The following is a 20,173-nucleotide window of genomic DNA, read 5'->3' on the forward strand; positions in this document are numbered from 1 at the left end:
GTGGGTCTGGTATTTAAATATTTGAAGCTTTGTTTCTAACGGCTATGCAGAACTGGTTCCCTTTTTATTCTTTTCTAATGCTCAGAATAAATTACTAAGAAAAATATTCTTTGTGTCTCAAAATGAGCATTATATACTTTCAGGCCCTTTTGAAGAATTTTTTAATCTGTAATATAACTGTGATATGTGTTACAATTATAGTGACCAATAAATTTTATTTCCATTTGTTTAGTATTTGCTACCTGTTTCAATTCCACAAAGGTAAATTCAGTTGGAGACTACTAAAAAATAATAAACTTTAAAGAAAACCTTCAAAAATACTTTAAAATTAGCATTACGATCATTGTTGGATGTGCTAGTCTTAGCTCATTAATAAAACTTTTTACCTAAATGAAGTTTTTTCCAAAGTGTGTTGTGATAGTTTTATTTTAAATTACATTGCAAAGGGTTTGGGGCTTTATTTCTCACCTAATGTGTATACTACTGTCCAAACATCTAGTTAGGTGAAACTGAAATGATTCCATTTTTACGTTACAGGAGATTACCTGGGGCAATTGATGTTATTGGTCAGACTATAACTATCAGCCGAGTAGAAGGAAGGCGACGAGCAAATGAAAACAGCAATATACAGGTTTAGTATTTTATGAATTATTATTTTTAAATGAAAGATTCTATGTTCTAGTTTAATTTATTCAGTCATAGCACTCTTCTATGTGTTAGGTACTTTCGGTGCTTTTAATACAAAGGGGATTTAAAATGTGAATCAATCACTGCAACATAATCACTATGTTATTACAAAAACTGTTCTATTTAAAATGTATAACCTTTGGCTATTTTTCAGTAAAATTTCTTTTTCCTTGCTATGAGTGTGATATATTGGACTAAAAAAGGAAGATATGGGAAAAGTTTAAAGAAGAAAATAAAATCATCCATAGTTCTGCCATCTAAAGATAACTACTCTTAACATTTTGATAGATCTTTTCCTTGTCACTAAGTAAGATTGGGACAGATACAACTACGATTATATTTTTGTGTATCCATTTTTTTCCGTTTAAAATTATCATTTGCATTTTTCCATATTCTTAACAATTTGATTTAAAAATCTCCTCTTGATAGATTTATTCTATGGCTGTACCATAATTTATTTAATGTGACATTTCTGAGAGAAATAGATCTCGTGCTTTTCAGTTAAAAGGATGAAAGGAGTGAGTTATTAGTAGCTTAGATAACTCAAGTTTGAACTTGAGTAACTTAAGATTTTCAGCTGTTAATTGACCACACTTTTTCATTATTAATTTTCTTTCTCTGAGTACTTTAAAAAATATCCAAAGTGTTTTGATTCTTATTACCTTTAATAAATTAATCATATGAATGTTCTTTCTAGCACCTTTAAAGGTAAATTATTCCTAAACTGGAAGACAGTCCTCTGCTCTTTTCCCACCATTAAAAGGCCATGCTTATTCTTAAAATAACTCTGCTTTCTACTTTAAAAAATAGTTTTTCAACATAAGCCTTACAAAAATTACTGTACTTAAATGTAGGAAAAGTTAATGAAAGGAAGGATTGTATGTTTAAATGATATGCTTTAGCCAGCAAGGATTTGAAAAGTATAAATATATAACATTATGTTGCCTGCTTTTTTTTGTTTTTCCCAAACCCATTTGCACATTAGAATCCATCAGGGATCTTGTAAAAAATTCGTATTTCTAGGTGCCACTCTCCTGTAGCTTTGATGCTTGTCCCTTTCCTATTCACAAAGATTGGTATTTTGTAAATACTTTTGCTTTTTGAGTATAAACCCTTAAACCCTTCTTAAACCCTTCTTAAGGTTATAACGCTCAGATGAAGAAGCTTTTTATATATCCAGTTGCCTGTTACCCTATTTGATGCATGCCTTACAGCCTCTTACTTTGCAACCTGATGATGACAGGCTTTGGTATAATGCATATCTGGTTCTGTTGCCATCTTGGTTTCCTAATCCTGATATCTGTGACTAATGATTATATTGTCTTAATTTGAATACTTTAACTTTGCTTGAGTAACAAAGATAATACTCATTACATTTTATTTGTGAAATACTTGTCTCTTGTTTACAATGTTATTAAATCTCTTAATTATTCCATAAAAATTTTACTTGTAATGATTCATTTTTTCCGTAGGCTTTGACTATGAACATTTTTAAAAGTGTGTTTGAGTGTATACTCACATACGTGTAATGTTCACACATACCCCATGCGTAGAAAAATTAGTCCTGCTTCTCCAAAATATGTGTATGTGAATAAAACTTATTTCTTAGATTAAATGAGATTCATTTAGTGAGTTTACTCTTAGATAAGAATATTTATTCACCTTTTTACTTAACTGTGCTTTGATTTTAGGTCCTTTCTGAAAGATCTGCTACTGAAGTAGACAATAATTTTAGCAAACCACCTCCATTTTTCCCTCCAGGAGCTCCTCCAACTCACCTTCCACCTCCTCCATTTCTTCCACCTCCTCCAACTGTCAGCACTGCTCCACCTCTGATTCCACCACCAGGTAAATAGTAAATAAGACATTTGATTCTGAAAGAAAAATAGCCTGTGAGTGTTTTTAAATTTTGAACTTAACAATTAAAGTATATATTTGAAAACAGAATCTTCACTGCATTACATTAAAAGTAATAGAACAAGAAATTTATGCTCAATCTTCAGTAGATTCACACTGAAACAGATGTATATGTGTATTAACAATTTCAGCAAAGCAAAGAGGCAGTGTACTAAAATAGAGACTAGTGGACTAAAACTGTGTTCCAAAAATATAGTGATTCCCCTAAATTAAAGTTGCTAATTGTGTATGTATAAACTCACAGTGAGTCGTTTTACCTTGTTTTGAAAAAAAAAAAAAAGATACTTTTAGAATTGCATAGGTTAAAAAAAATTATATCCTATGAAGAGAATGAAATGAAAATGTCAAGTCTAGTTGTCATCGTTCTTTGTATACTGGTTTCTTGTTCAGAGAATGTTTCTGGGTGCCAGGGGCCTATTAAACATGACAGAAAATTAATGTCAGTTTTTATGATATTCTCAGCCACTTTTGGTGATTTATTAAAAGCTAGATCAATGGTAATAGAAAAAAATTCACAAATAATTCCCTAATTGTATACTTTCAACTTTTGTCTGATAGCCTTTGTTATTTTATTCACAATAGGCTTTTAATATTTATATCCCTTAGCCGGTTTACTAACCAGATTGAGATAATTATTTTCTTCCTGGGGAGACCTCCAGTAATAAGTGCTCAAAATTAGCTGCTGGTCCTAACCAGAACTACATGTGCCACATACGTAAAAATTTGCTTTTTATTAATAAAATCAGTTTATACTAGAGAGCCACATTCACTCACTCAGTTTGCATTTGCCAGAGAGTTGTCTTTAAAAGGTGGCAGTTCTGATTAGAGTACAGAGGCATTTAAGGGATCTGAATAATCCTTTGTAATATTCATCCTTTTCCTCTAAAATTCAGCTATTGCATCAGCCCCACAACCACAGCACCTTTGATTTCCTTCTGAGATTACCTCTGCTTTCCAAAAAGGATAAGAAAATTATGAAACATGACTATGGCTTTAGGGAATCTGTTGTCTCAAAAATAGTAGAAAGAGAAGATTAGATAGGTTTGAGTTGCTTACTCCAGACTGCATTATTTCTCAAGTTCAGTGAATTTCTTGTTCTGACAATAAATTGGTTGTTCTGAAGCTGAAACCATTCAGAAATTAAGATTCAACCTGTGGTTCTTAGATCTTTGAGGTGGTGAGAATTAACTAAATGATAAGAGAAAGTAATGAGGACTTAGTGATTCATGAATGGGTCTTTTGTCCTATGAGAAAGATAAAATGTGGAAATAATGAGACTACAAGATGATCAGTGCATGTGGTCATAGTCTTTACATTGCTTTGTAATCTTATTTAAACATTACTAATTACTAAAGGTGATTTAAAAGAATTTTCTTTACTGCCTAGTATAGTATATCCCCAGGTATTCTTTAACACGTTATTAAAGTAAGTGAGAAAATAGTGGTACAAAATAATAACAAAGGAATAAATACCTCACTGGTGTAAGAATATTTAGAAGCTCTGTAGGAGATTGATAGGCAGTGGCATTATCTGGATGTGTGTTCTTTTTCAAAATGGTAAAATACATTTCATTTCTTTGCCATATGATCTGTGTTTTTAAGGATAACAAATCTTTTAATAAAATGTTTAGATTACCTATGGAATTATACCGTAGAGTACCACTGATTATTTTTCTGTTGTTTAAGCTATTTAATGTTAATTTTCAGTTGCATGCTTTCCATATTTTTAACAACTGTACAGATTTCTTTTGATGCTTATCCTTATATTACCTTTCCGTGTCATCCTGTCAGCATTTAAGGAATACAAATTCAGATGAATTCTCATGCTGGTTTAAGCAGTATATATTGGTTGGGATCTTTGATGGGGTGAGAATTAACTAAATGAAAAGAGAAAATAATGAGGACTTAATGATTCATAATGGGTCTTTTGTCCTATGAGAAAGAGAAAATATGAAATAATGAAACTAAAAGATGATCAGTGCATGTGGTCATAGTCTAACTGGTATATTTGCTAGGGGTGATAGTGAGGGAAAGATACCAGTTCATGTTAAAACCAAATATTTGTAAGTTGAGACTGTCTGGATTACTCCTTATTTTTACTAGATTGTGAGCTGTTGGAAAGAGCATAAGCTGTGCATTTCCATTTGTGTTTCCTTGCAGTGCCAATCACAGAGACCCTGTGGATACCTGACATTCCCTACATATGTTAGCTAATTGAGTTAGCAGCATATTCATGTATCCGTAACACCAAAGACATTTTCAGATTGACAGTTGGTGCAGTCACACAAGCTCTTATCAGTCAGAGTGGGCACTGGCTTTAAACAACAGTATGGGTGCATTAATATATATACCAGATGAACGAACATAGGCAGTGATTAAAGCCACATTTACAGTTACCATTTGCCACAGAGTCATATGATTACAGCATGTTCTGTAGAGTTTGCTATAATTTAGATCACCTTAAGAATCATAAGTGGCTAATGAAAGAAAGATGTGGCTCAAGCAGTCTTTTCGTAAGTATTACTTTTAAAAGTACTCTGTCTTACAGAAACCTTGGGTTTTCTTTTTGCCTTCTTGAGAAATACTGAAAGGAAAAATGGGATAATTCTTTGGAGAATTAATTTAAACATTCTAATGTTGCCTTTGTTAACATCAGCTTTCAAATGCTTAAGTTTTTAAGAATGTAGAGCTGTATATGATGGAACAAATATAGTGATGTTGTATTATGCCCTTAATTTGGGGTTAATCCAGATTTGTCTGGAATAGTCCTATTAAACCTATTGTCCCAGCTTAATTGTTTTTATTCACTCAGAAGCACCCTGGTGTGGAGGGTGACATTTATGATCAACTCTTGGAGGTGTACAGATGTGGCTTATTGCATGAATAGACACTTAGGGTGGTGGCTTAGTTGCTAACTTGTATCTGATTCTTGCAACCCCAGGACTTCCCTGGTGGCTCAGACGGTAAAGCATCTGCCTACAATGCGGGAGACCCGGGTTCAATCCCTGGGTTGGGAATATCTCCTGGAGAAGGAAATGGCAACCCCCTCCAGTATTCTTGCCTGGAAAATCCCATGGACGGAGGAGCCTGGTGGGCTACAGTCCATGGGGTCCCAAAGAGTTGGACACGACTGAGTGACTTCACTTTTACTTTCATGGACTGAAGCCTTTTGTCCACGGGATTTTCTAGGCAAGAATACTGAAGTGGGTTGCCATTTTCTTCTCCAAGGGATCTTTCTGATCCAGGGATCGAATCTTGGTCTCTTGCATTATAGTCAAATTCTTTACCGACTGAGGTACCAGGGAAGCTGCTTCATTCAAGAAACTTTCACTGTAAAATAGTTAACAGAAAAGAGAGATGTTGTTTCCTCTCCCCCTCAAACACACATCTACAACATATGTGAAGTCTTGTTATAACAGACAAAGTCATACTTCTGGCCACAGTAGGTTTGTCTAAAGAGTAGAGGAGGTTTTGTATTGGCGAGTACAATAAGCATGTAAGGGACTTTCGTACTAAATTAATGTTGTGACTTCTGGATTAGCTTTTCTGAATGGAAAAGTAATGTGGTTCCTTGCTACCATACTGATAGTAACTTGAAAACAAACACTGTAATTTATTCAAGATCTTCCTTAATTTTCAGAAAATCTGTTATTTTTAGTAATCCAGAAAATACTTTCTATTGTATGAGTTTTTTCAGACGCACATTATTAGTGTGCTTTCATGCTTTCACTGAGTAATAATAGAAATAAAAGCTAATGTTTATTGAATGCTACTGTTGAAAGCACTGTTCTGAACACATTTTATGTTTTAGCTCAATTTGGTTCTCAACACCATCTGAAGTAGATACTATTCTGGTCTTACAGATGAGAAAACTGGAATCAATAGCTAGAAAGTAGCAGAACCAGAATTCGAACATAGACAATTTTGCTTGAATGCCTATTTTATTCAGCTACAAAAAAAAAGTAGCTAAAAAAGTAAGAATCAGACATTATTTTTTTAATTCAATTAATTGAGGTTTGGGGCTTCCTAGGTGGCTCAGTGGTAAAGAGTCTGCCTGCCAATTCAGGAGATTCAGCTTCAATTCCTGGGTCAAGAAGATCCCTGGAGAAGGAAATGTCAGTCCACTCCAGTATTCTTGCCTCAGAAATCCCATAGAGTGAGCCTAGCAGGCTATAGTCCATGGGGTTGAAAAAGAGTCGGACACAACCTGGTGACCAAACAGCAACAGTCATTGAGGTTTTATTGTTTGCCTGATTTGTGTTAAGAAGTCTGCTTACTGATTAAACCAGTTTTTAGATACTTGCATGTTTGAAGACAAATTGTAGAATTGGAAGGATTGATACTATAGAGCAGTTGATTTTGTGTGGGTGGGTGTGTGTGTGTGTGATAACATGACATAAGATTGACAGTTACATCCTCCCTGTTTGTAATTGTACAGTTTAGTGGCGTTACGTACACTCACAATGCTGTGTTACCATCACCCTTATCTATACCAAAACTTTTCCATCATTCATAACAAAGCCTGTATGTTCATTAAACATAATACCTTCCTCCCTCCTGTAGCTTCTGGTGGCTTCTTTCTGTCTCTCTGAATTTGCCTACTCTTGGTGCCTCATATAAGTGGAATCATACAGGATTTGTCCTTCATGTCTGGTTTATATTATTATTTTTTAACATTTTAATTTGCAGTTGTAAATAGACTGATTTTTAAACTTTGGTCAAACTGTATTACATTTTATGATAGATTTTTAATTTAGATTTTAAATGTTAATTTACTTTTAGTGTCATATTTTATGATCATTTTTATATAATTTAGTTTGTTGAACAAGAGAAGGGAAGAGTCAGTTTAACTCCTGTCTTGTTACCTTAATCAGTGTTAAGGCTCATATGAGTATTGTTTTGTTAAGTCTTGGAAACAATTGAAATCTAGCACATGAGTAGAATTCTGCTAAGTTGAATAAGGCTCTTTGCTTTACGGAGATGCAGCCCAGACCATAGATAAGTCATCTCTGCTTTTAAAATTGGATATAGAATCTAGTGGGCTTCCCTAGAGGCTCAGACAGTAAAGAATCTGCCAGCAGAGTGGGAGACCCAGGTTTGTTTCCTGGGTTGGGAAGATCCCCTGGAGAAGGGACTGGCAACCCACTCCAGTATTCTTGCCTGGAGAATTCCATGGACAGAGAGGATCCTGGCAGGCTGTAGTCCGTAGGGTCACACACAGTCAGACATGACTGAAGCAACTTAGCATGCATGCATGCATAGGGTTTAGCTCTTCAGCTAGATTTCAAAATGTATAAAATTCTGCATTTTATAGCAAAGTATTTTTTTTCCTAAAAGACTTTTGTTAGGTAGGTAAGACAATTAGCATCTTAGTAGTCATCTAGTACTACAAATTATATGAACCTAAAAATCTTGTTTGTTCCTTAAATATTTTGAATTTGAGTTAGTGATGACACATGGGGCTAGGGAGAAAAGCAGTTCACTTCTACAGTTTTTCTGTATTTCCTCAGGGTTTTCATTGTCTTTTGATTATTTTCCTGTTAGCAATCTGGTTTCTAGTGCAGTGGCTGTTAAACTTTTTGGTCACAGATCCCTTTATACTTTTAAAAATTACTGCAGACCTCAAAGAGCTTTTCTTTATGTGTGATATATTCATTTTTTATTAGAAATTAAGCCGAAGAAATTAAGATATTTTATTTACTATTTTTAAGGTATGTCTAATCCAATTACATACTAAGATAACATTTTAGTGAAAAATTATTCTTCCAGAAGGACAAAAAATTTTAGTGCCAAGAATGGCCTTCTTTTACTCTTTGTAAATCTCTTTACTCATGTGGCATAATACAGAAAACTGGACTCTCCCGTTTGCTTTCGCATTAAATCCGTTGTGATTCCACGTGTCATGTAGCCTCTGGAAAAATTCATTGCACATTTGTAAGAGAATGAGCATGAAGATGGCAAATAACATCCTAGCATTTTTATGAAAGGAGTTTTGACCTTTCAGATTCTTAGAAGGGCCTTAGGGACCCCCCAGGAAGCTCCAGCTAGTACTTTGAGAACTGCTACTTTGCAGAAGGTTGACTTATATTCAGTGAATATTATCTGCACCCTTGAGGAAGTATAATTTTGTCCCTTTAGTTGAGAAGTTATTTTGTGAGTATAACATTAAGCTGATTTTATAGTTTCATCAAGATTTTTGGTCTTACATGGCAAATCTGCAGGTTAATCTATTCTATTTGCCAAAAATGTAAGCACTAAAAATGTAGTTTCCAAAAGTAACTTTTGAGAGATAATTTCTTGGGTTTTTGAAGAAGTTTTCATTTTCTGTTTTGTTGTAGTTTTCTATATTAAAAAAATACAATAGTCTATCAGTGTTTTCAGTAAACTCAAAATAGGGTATAACGCTAATTGTCTGTAATGAGCACAATTTAAGTTTAATAGCATGTAAAAGCTTCTTTAGGATGTTGAGTGTTTTGAATGTCTTTTTCTCCCTGTGGATGCTCCCTCTATAATAGTTATATTTTCAATACATCATTTGTTGTTCAGTTGCTCAGTCATATCCCACTCTTTGCAACCCCATGGACTGCAGCACGCCAGGCTTCCCTGTCCTTTACCATCTCCCAGAGTTTGCTCAAACTCATGTCCATTGAGTTGGTGATGCCATCCAACCATCTTGTCCTCTGCATCCCCTTCTCCTGTCTTCAGTCTTTCTCAGCATCAAAGTCTTTTCCCGTGAATCAGCTCTTCTCACCAGGTTGCTAAGAGTATTGAAGCTTTAGCTTCAGCAGCAGTCCTTAATATTCAGGGTTGATTTCCTTTAGGATTGACTGGTTTGATCTCCTTGCAGTCCAAGGGACTCTCAGAGTCTTCTTCACCAGCATAGATGCTGTATATTGTAGAATTTAATTATGATTTAATATTTGCTTTCATTCATGCTACTCTTCTAGTCATTTTGCCTTTAGAGTTTAATTCCTTTACAAGTAAAAATACTGATATTTCTAATCTGAGATGCTTTTGTCTAACATAGAATTTTTGTTTTCCGTAGGCTTTTAGGTTATTTTATAATTGGAAGAGTAAGAGATTGTAATAAAGATAAAATAATTCACCAATTTTATAGTTAATGTAAAATTATCTTTTTTACTTTTTAGGTGTAGGGTATGCTGATTACCATTTCTGATGCTTTAAGTGTTCGTAGTGCCTTTTTTTTTTTATTTTTTTATTTTTTTTTAATTTTTTTATTAGTTGGAGGCTAATTACTTCACAACATTTCAGTGGGTTTTGTCATACATTGATATGAATCAGCCATAGATTTACACTTATTCCCCATCCCGATCCCCCCTCCCACCTCCCTCTCCACCCGATTCCTCTGGGTCTTCCCAGTGCACCAGGCTGGAGCACTTGTCTCGTGCATCCCACCTGGGCTGGTGATCTGTTTCACCATAGATAGTATACATGCTGTTCTTTTGAAACATCCCACCCTCACCTTCTCCCACAGAGTTCAAAAGTCTGTTCTGTATTTCTGTGTCTCTTTTTCTGTTTTGCATATAGGGTTATCGTTACCATCTTTCTAAATTCCATATATATGTGTTAGTATGCTGTAATGTTCTTTATCTTTCTGGCTTACTTCACTCTGTATAAGGGGCTCCAGTTTCATCCATCTCATTAGGACTGGTTCAAATGAATTCTTTTTGACGGCTGAGTAAAAATTCCATGGTGTATATGTACCACAGCTTCCTTATCCATTCATCTGCTGATGGGCATCTAGGTTGCTTCCATGTCCTGGCTATTATAAACAGTGCTGCGATGAACATTGGGGTGCATGTGTCTCTTTCAGATCTGGTTTCCTCAGTGTGTATGCCCAGAAGTGGTATTGCTGGGTCATATGGCAGTTCTATTTCCAGTTTTTTAAGGAATCTCCACACTGTTTTCCCGTAGTGCCTTTTAACACAATGTTTCATTTCAAATTACTCCCATTCCTTGCTGTACCTTGTAATTAATTGTTTTACTTTATAGGTTTATAAGTATTCTACCTCATATATTTTTTAAGTGTAGATTGTAGATGATATGTATGTGTGTGTAATCTTTAAAACACTGGTACATAGAAAAGCATGTGGTGGAAGGTCATATTTAAAGGTTTTTAAAAACCTTGATGTTGTGTACTCAGTTTTTTGTGTGTGCAGTATTTACCTATGAGCTTGATGACTTGAAAGTAGTAATTTGTGAGACTTGAGGCAACTGGTTAGGGGTTTTGGAGTTTGTAACATACCAGCGTTGGATTCATGGGGTCGCAAAGAGTCGGACACGACTGAGAGACTGAACTGAACTGAACTGAACTGAAGTGTTGATGAAGGTTATAATTTCCAAGTGAGAAATAGAAAGCGTAGTTCACATTATTCTGCTGTGCTTCTTTCTTTCATTTGAACTGAATAGAGAAATAATAAGTAGTTGATAGCTGGTTACTATATGTATCAGTTAGCTCTTGATCCACAACAGATTACTTTTGTAGAGTGCAATGGTTTAAGACAACATACGTTTATTATTGAACAGTGATTGTGGATTAGCGATGTGGGGACAACTTAGCTGGTCCTCTGCTTCAAGGTCTCTCACAGACTTTGAGATGCTCATCTCAAAGACTTGCTAAGAAAAGACTCATGTTCAGAATCACTGACTTCTTTGTTAAAAAGATTCACTTCCTCTCCACCATGGTAGTTTGCTTTATCATAGCATGAATGCTGAGAACACAATAGAAGAAACCAGCAAAATAGAAGTCTGTCTCTTTTGTAACCCAGTCATGGAAATAACATTCCATCATTTTTGCTGTATTTCATTTGTTGGAAATAAATCATTATCTAGCCCACCTACAAGGGGAGGATATAAATACCAGAGGTATAAGAAGACATGAATACCAGGAGGCGGGAATCATTGGAAGCCAAGTTGGAGGTCTCCTATCGCAGAACTCTTCTTTTGCCTTAGTTATGTAAAATAATGATGGGATACATTAAGAATGAATTCATAGATAATTTTTATTCCATTTTTTAACTTGAATACAGAGCTATTACTTTTGTGAGAATTTTAAAAATAATGAATTTTAAATGTAGTTGAATTCCTTTTGATGTGATGTTTTGCTGGCGTGCTGCCTTTCTGTTTCTTTGTACCAGTTCCTTCAACCCCCTAACAGTCCCTCCACTCACCCTTACACTTCTTTACATTTAAAAGTTCATATTACGTACTGGTAAAGTTAAGTCCTATTCTCTTTCTTTTACAGTATAGGCTGTCATACAGCTGTACTGTTTTATTTCACAGTGGCACATGCTTTGTTTAATAAAAATTTGAAGTGGAATTTATACATTTTGAGTAGCTCTGCAGTAAATCCAGTGATTCTCAAAACATGGTCTCTGGTCAGCAACATCATCATCTCCTTGTTTGGAACGCAGATTCTCTGCCTCACGCCAGACCTCCTGAATCAGAAGTTCCAGGGGATGGGCCCAGCAATCTGTATTTTAACAAATTCTTGAAGTAATTCTGATGGTCACTAAAGTTTCAAAATCCCATCTATTCATTCCCTTTAGAACTTGAATATAACTTTTCCAAAAGCTTTTGGCCAGTAATAGAAACCTTAATTTTACTGCTGTATGCAGAATTTTCCAGGAAAACATTTTGTTTCTGCTGCTCATTTTAAAGATAAAGGATACAGAAACACAATGTGTGATTTGTGTATTTCAAATCTGTTGGCTGGGCAGCACGTGTGTTGGCCAGGAAAGTTGGGAGTGCCGGGAGAAACAGGACAGGGAATTTTGAGGTGAATTTTATCTTTCATTTTACTGTTCCCTCTTGTTAACAAAAGTCAAATACTAAATAGTGATTTTCTAGATGAGAATTGTGTTGGTATAACATTATATTACATATTAAACTTTTTAAGTAGCATTTTTAAAATATACTTGCTAATTGTCAAAAGAATGGATCGTATAGTGTTTCATCAACTTTGAAATTCTGTTTCAGTGAACTTTAAATCAAAATTAAGATTTGAATTATCTTAGATGAGATATACATCTCACACAAAGGGTCTTCTCTAGTTCTCATGCCAACTTTCTAATGTGTAGGTATTGTTTGGAAAGACATCCGTATCTATCTATGTAGCATAATTTTTGTGTTCTTAATTCCTTTCAGTTGATTTTTTAAAAGAATCTGTCTTATGATACTACTGTAGTAAGAGAAATTAAAAGCAGAATGTTTGTAATTTTAACTGTCTTCATAGCACACTTAATAGTTTGGTTATATTCTTTTATTTTTATGTTTTGTGAAAGTTTGGTAACTTAAATGTTTTTGAGGTCTAAATGTTGAGAGGGCTGAATAGTATTTTCTTAGTTATTTTATATGAGTTCACATTGTAGTTAGCTTAAGTGATGTATGCTGTTGATGTATTTACTTGGGTAAAGTTATTAGGATTACAGAGTGGGTTGCTGAAATCAGCATGGTTACCTTACCCTACCTAGGACAATGGTCATGAATTAAATAGTCACGTATTTAGAACTGGGACATGTAGTGAAGTTCAGTAGTACCCTAAAAAATCTATAATCTTCTAATGAAGATCAAGTAATAGTAGCTATTAAGAGCATTTAATATACTCTGCCTTCCTTAATTCCCCATTTAGTGTGGTGTCTGGACCTTTTGTTAGTTTGTATTGTTTGCTGGACTCTTCTAGTTTAGTAATGTAGGAAGCAGGGAGGTGCCTCAGGAGTTACGGGAATTACCATGGAGTGGCTCATTTTAGTAGACTTGTGGATGCCCAATGATTTTTGAAACATGACCACTGCGTTATTTATCTTTTCAGTCTTGTTGGTTTGAGTTTACCATATCCTTTTATTACATGGGTGGTTAAATAAGGTGCTTCATTCTCCATTTTAAGGCCTACTTAGTTCCTTAAGTTCTGTTTGAAATAAACCTCTTAATCTGGTAAAACATGCATAGAAAAATTTTAAATTATTAGCAGATGTTTCCATTGACAAGCAAACATTTGAAAGCAATTTTTTTCATTATTTTTTCCTATGTTCTTAGTTAATGAATTTAGGTTACTTTTTCCTGTTTGGGAATAGTTTTGATGCAGTTTTTTAAGAAAGGATTTAGTAAACCATTCTGACTTTGTTGAAGTTCTTTATGATTTAACATTTTCCTTGAAAAAGCTTTTCATATTGAAATTTTTATACTTAGAAAGTCGTTTTTCTTCAAATAAGAAAATTATAATTTGCATGACATGTAAATTTTAAATTAGGATTTAAGGGCACATTCGAAGAGTCCCTGGTGGCTCAGATGATAAAGAATCTGCTTGCAGTGCAGGAGACCCAGGTTCTAACCCTGGGTCAGGAAGAACCCTTGGAAAAGGGAATGGCCCCATTCCAGTATTCTCGCCTGGAGAATTCCATGGACAGAGGAGCTTGGTGGGCTATAGTCCATGGGGTCGCAAAGAGTCGGACACGACTGAGCGACTAACACTTTCACTTTCTTGACCAGTGTAAATTGAGAATGTTTATACCTAGTTTATTCCTTTAAAGATTATAACGTGTGCGAGTGAGAGTCACTCAAATTAGTATTTACTGACTTCTGTTGAAGTAAACCACTCACATTCATCTTAGTGTGCCCTAGGGTTGTAAATTTATGAATTGGCTATATCCCTTGTCTCTACTCCCACAAGTCAAGGGAAATAATAACCTTTCCACACTCCTGTCAACAATAGAAAAACAATTCATGTCCATACTTGAACATCCCTCATAGCTTTACTAAAGTGAATATCCATCATCTTCCGAGTTACCTTGTACTACCTGCAGTATTTAAGATAAGCCCATTACCACTTTGCCTATTATACTGTTAAAATAACAAGATCAGATGTTGATTATCAAGCTTAGTGTTAATTTTATGGAGTTTGATATTTGTGTGTGCACAAGGGTGCTTTTTTTAAACTAACGTCTCACTTTGTTCATGGTTACAATTAGTGGGGAAATCTTGTTATCAAGTTGTTAGGCTGGGTTTTCATCAGGAAGTCTGATATTATACTCGAATTGTTGGTCCTCTGCAAGAAAACAGAATGCTGCTTTTGAGTGAATAAGCCAGGACGATGAGGCGAGGGGTTTTATTTCAAAGTTTTCTTTCGTGATGGCATAAGTACATAACAGGTTTTGAAATCCAGTTACTATATTAAATTTCATCACTTGTTTTTTAGGTATTCCAATAACTGTACCACCTCCAGGTAAAACTTTTTTCATGTTTTCTCCATCATTGTTAATAAACATGAAATTTCAAGCTCTTATAGTTACAGGAGGGACGGTGTTGATGTGGTTAGAATATAAAATAGGTTATTGGGATTTCAAGGTCCTATTTTCAGCTCTGCCTTTGCTTCATTCCAGTTTTGATTAAGATATTTAGTTTTCTTATACCTGTCTTACCCATTTCTGTAGAAATAGAGATTCTGAGAAAATTCTTACCATATCAATTTATTGAAGAAAACAGAGTATAGGATTAAAAAGAAAATTTTTATTAAAAATTGTTTTTTCAAACCAAAGAATTTTTTATATGATGAAGTGACTGCAAGAGAAGAGAAAGTTCCATTTATCTTGATTTTATCATGTGGTTTCTGATTGTTTTTACCCTCCTGACGTAACTCAATATTGTGAGAAAATATGTTCTGAACCACACTGATAGGTTGACAGCTGTTCAGATGATTGTTCATAGAGCAGTGGTTTAATTGTTCACTCTTGTAAGAATAGGATCAACAGGAGTGTAACATGCGGCCCAGTGTTGGTTTTTTTTTTTACAGTTTTTCAGGGTTTTTTTTTTTTTTTTCTTTTGTAGTGTGATGCAGCTGTGATAGCAAGTGTGTTTATGAAGTTCAGTATTAAAAGTCATGAAATGTAAAGAGATGAGAGGTGACAGTGCTTGGAAGGGTGGGTCTAAATTCAAAATGACCTTGGTAAATAGAGTTTAAATAGCTTAGGATGGTATACATATTTAGTTGTCAGATAGTCACTGATTGTGTATGAGTGTGGCTGAAAAAGACCTGTCAGGAGAAGTCTTAAAGGAGTCATTGGTGTGTCTTCATAGGTTAAAAAAAAATGTGATTGTAAGGTTGTCTAAAATAGGATTGTGGACTCTAGGACTAAGTAGTAATTGCTAAGTTTTACACTGCTAAGATATTTAAGAGGAGAACCTAAAACTTGACACAGTGAAGATGAGCATGGTGAATTTAAAACAGCTTGAAACAAGGCCAAAAATTGATTTAAATGGACTTTTGAAAAGGGGTAGGAAAACTGAGATTCATTTTTACATAGAAGACTAAACAGGAGGCTTAGTGGAAATGTTTTCAAACATGTATTTTGTTGGATTGCTTCTTGTCCTCATTAAGATCAGTATGTGAATTGTAGTATGAGAGATTTAAATTACATAATTTAATGTACTTTCTAATAGGGTCGTTAAAAGTTGGCAGAAATTGATGTCATAAAGAATTGGTATTGTAAGTTGTAGACTCTTCAAGCCTTGTTGAGATGCTTCTTTGCCTGACTGAATTTGAAAGTGCAGAGTAGATTAACTGTTAAGGTCCCTGGTAGCCGTATTCTGTGGTATTTCATCTAGGTTTTGTGAATTATTCAGAATGCAGACCTCATAATATAAAGCTGCAAATTATTTCCTTTCTAAACTAATTTAAAAACTTCATTATGTGATTTTCTTTGTAAATTAATTCTTTAGGGTTGTGCTATTTAAAACATATTTTATGATGGATATTCTCAGCCTTAAGCATTATATATTTACTGGTAAGATTTTATTTAAAAATTATGCATTTTAAGGCCATTTCTATACATCTAAACTCTCAAAATATTTTTGAAAGAGGTAAATGTTATTTTATTTGCTTTTCTTCTAAAATACTTAAAATGTATCTGGTGGCAATCCTACTACTGTTTAATATATGGAAAAGGTAAGGCACTGAGATTAACTTTCTCATACTCACAAAATGGGCTGTGTGTGGTGCTGAAAATAAGACCGGGTGTCCTGACTCCCAGTTTGTGCTCTGTGTATTAGACCAGACTGTTCATTCAGAGTTAATATTGATCCAAAAATCTGTTTATAAATGTAAGCTCCATTTTTTTCCTGTCCATTATAACATAGAGAAGCACATTATAGTCCCAGAGAAATTTAGTGACACACAACTTTTAACTCGACATTGTATTACATTCTAACTTCTTTGTATCTTATGATTGAATGTTGCAGGTTTTCCTCCTCCGCCAGGTGCTCCGCCTCCTTCTCTCATACCAACAATAGAAAGGTAATCAGTGTGGACGCTGTGAATTCTTATCATTCATAGGCTTTGACAGGAGAATCATATGTATCTTGGTAATATTTTCAGAGATTTGATTTTGCAAACAGTAGTACCTGTCTTTTAATTCGGAAGTCTAGATCTGTGTTATTTACTCTTAGAAAAGATATTGGACCTATACCTAATTGCAGAACAGGACAAAGAAAACGAAATGATAGTATTTTGAATTATCTTGCTTTGATTTATGGTACTCTTATTAAAGAAACCACTAGATTGGTAAAAACTTGGCTATAGTCAAGTTTTGTGGGATATACAAACAGATTGGTAAAAACTTGGCTATAGTCAGGTTTTGTGGGATATACAGTTTTGTGGGATACAAGTAGATTGGTAAAAACTTGGCTATAGTCAAGTTTTGTGGGATATACAAACAGATATATAGAAATTATGAATAATGTGTGTCTGTTTTAGGATTAAGTAAGGATAGCTATTATCAGGGACCACAGTAAAGAAAAGCTGCCTTATTCCTTGCTACCCAGTGCAACTCGGCTTCCATAGAGGAAGAATGGATCCCTTCTGCCTGGCAGTTACCTTATTTTTAATACCCTGTATTTATAGTTTGTTATTTGGAATGCTGTGGTAAAGAACATTTACCTCATGGACGGCAATACCATGTTTAACAGCATATGCTTTGGAATCACACAAACCTGGTTCAAATTTGGCTTCAAAATTTCCCCGCTTTGTGGCAAGGCAGGGTGCATAATAACTCATTGAGACTCAGATTCCTCTTTTGCCAAATGGGGTTGATAGAGTTATGAAGATTCAAACAACTCAGGTGAGTATAAAGCATCAGCACCATTCTTGACAGACAGAACTAACCAGTAAATAGTAGCTATTATTATTTCCTCTTAAGTGGCAAAAAGCGCTACTTAAAAAAAAATTCTGTATTTCTGAGAAAGTGATTCAAACTAAAGAAAAATCATGAGAACTTTAGATCAGTAGCATCAAACTGCATATGATTTTCAGAAGAAATGATAAAACTCAGCAAAGTGTGACTCGTGAGACTATAAGCATTTAATTTTAAGTCCTTGTTAAACATATGTTTTCTTACTCAAAATGTTAAGAAGTAGTATTTGTTGAGTCTGTCAGTAGGGTGGAATTTCTGATTTTTATTCATTAAAATTACTTTTCTAAGGCTAACTTTTAACTGTGTCTGAAGTACTCTGTCAGCCTCAAAGCTTCTGTTGTCTGTTGTGTCAGGCTGAATTGACTGGATTCTTTATGTTAAAAAATACTAATAAGCTGTATCTTCTTTACATGTAGCATTAGGCTTAATACTGTTAATAGCCTGTGTTTTCAGGATTAAAAAAGAAAGTTATTATGGAATTGCAGCTACCATTTTATGGTGGTTGTAATTCCGTAATAACTTAATTTTTTAGTACTGAAAACACAAGCTATTTAACAGTATTAAACTTAGTACTACATGGACAGAGGAGCCTGGTGGGCTACAGTCCACGGGGTCGCAAAGAGTCGGACATGACTGAGCGACACAGAACAAACAAAAATAAACAGAACAAATTACATGGTGGTTCGGCAAGTCATAATTCTACCTTAGGCTTTGCATTTATTTGCACCAAGCTAAAATTCAGAACTTGCAACACGTAAACATACATTTTTCTTTGACAGTGGACATTCCTCTGGTTATGATAGTCGTTCTGCACGTGCTTTTCCATATGGCAATGGTAAGTGTTATTTTTTAATTGCCTGGATTCAATTTAAATCAGTAAAGTACTTAAATACTGTAAAATAGTAGAAACATACTCCCATGGTTTAAAGTACTATCTTGAATTAAAAAATATTTACTATCGAAATAATTAGTCTTACATATATTCCAGGTTACTTAACAGAATATTTTTCATTTCTTTAGTAAAGATCTAATTGTCTTTCCTTCCTGAAGTATCTATAGCATCATCTCCATTTGTGTATCAAGTTCCCTGCATGCTTGTATCTATTTCTTAGCTTTCGAGACTATTCATTTGGTTAGTTTTTAATTATCTCTATGCTAATAGTGCCACACTTACTATAAAACTCTTTAATTTTGAGTTTTATAGTAAATCTGATATCTGTTTTAGCAAAATCTATCTTACTCTGTTTCAGAAGTGATTTGGGGCCATTGCTTTTATATTTCTATTTTAGAATCAACTTTTCAAGTTTCATTGAAAACTGTTGAGATTTTTATTGATAACTAACTCATATTATGTTTACAATATTACAAACTATTGATTCATGTAATCCTGACAGCCTTATAAAGGAGGCATACTGTTATGATCATCATTTTTGGACTAGGGAATTTAAGAGCAGCTAGATTAAGTAACTTGCCCAATGTCACACAGTAAGTGGCAGAGTCAGGTCAGAATTTGAAACCATGCAGCCTGTCTCCAGAGCCCTTTCTCTTACTGTACTGTATTATTATTAGATTGATGCTGTAGATCAGTTTGTAGGAATTCATACCTTACAACATTGAGTTAACGTCTGAACAAGCATTCTGTCCATTTACGGAGATATTCTTTAATGTGTTCCAACTGAGTGCTGTAACTCTACATGCTCTTAGACAGCTTTAGTTAGATTTAGTCATAGGTACCTAATGTTTTCATTGTCCTTATAAATGGTAACTTCATTTAAGCTACGTGTTCTGTTTGTATTTGCTTGTATTTAGAAATAGAATTGGGTTTCCTTTCATTTATATGTATAATAGGGATGTCAGTATACACTTTGATCTGTTACCTGCTGAACTCTCCTCAGGCAGTATCATCTGCCCTCCTTTCCTGTTCAGGTGTTTATCCCTCACACCTCATGCCCCCTCATTGTTTGGTCTTACTGTTGTGACTAGTGCCTCTGTATAATGTTGAAGTCCTGCAAGTGGAGCTCTTGTCTGGAACCACCCCACCTACCCTTTTTTAAATTATTTTTTTTTTAAGGAAATGCTTTTATACTTATACTATGAAATTCTTACTCTCAGATTTTTGATAGAACCCTCTGTCAGAATAAGGAAAATCTCTTCTAGTTTTCCAAGGGCTTTTAAACTGTGAATGGATATTGAGTTTCATCAGATGCTTTCTCAGTTGATCGTATTGTTTTCCTTCTCTGTAATGTGGCAGTTTTCTCAATTTTTCTGATATTAAGCCACTGTGTATTTGCTGACATAAACCTAACTTGGTCACAACTGATTACTTTTTTAAAATAAATACAGACTTACTTACAATTTTGACATCTA

General features: G+C 34.4%; 1 protein-coding gene across 18 annotated transcripts in view; it reads left to right on the forward strand.

The window, feature by feature from the left end:
* Window positions 1-20,173, forward strand: part of FIP1L1 (factor interacting with PAPOLA and CPSF1) — a 66,314-nt gene that overhangs the window by 34,739 nt on the left and 11,402 nt on the right. For 11 of the 18 annotated variants that reach the window (XM_043447610.1, XM_043447592.1, XM_043447594.1 and 8 more), the window contains 5 exons: window positions 538-631; window positions 2,379-2,535; window positions 14,818-14,844; window positions 16,857-16,911; window positions 18,586-18,641. In XM_043447610.1, the coding sequence (XP_043303545.1) occupies window positions 538-631; window positions 2,379-2,535; window positions 14,818-14,844; window positions 16,857-16,911; window positions 18,586-18,641 (389 nt within the window). The remainder of the gene's footprint in view (window positions 1-537; window positions 632-2,378; window positions 2,536-14,817; window positions 14,845-16,856; window positions 16,912-18,585; window positions 18,642-20,173) is intronic. The other 7 variants (XM_043447596.1, XM_043447597.1, XM_043447604.1 and 4 more) reach the window with 1 other exon arrangement.

Source organism: Cervus canadensis, chromosome 26, assembly GCF_019320065.1.
Source record: "Cervus canadensis isolate Bull #8, Minnesota chromosome 26, ASM1932006v1, whole genome shotgun sequence".
Classification (NCBI taxonomy): Eukaryota; Metazoa; Chordata; class Mammalia; order Artiodactyla; family Cervidae; genus Cervus; species Cervus canadensis.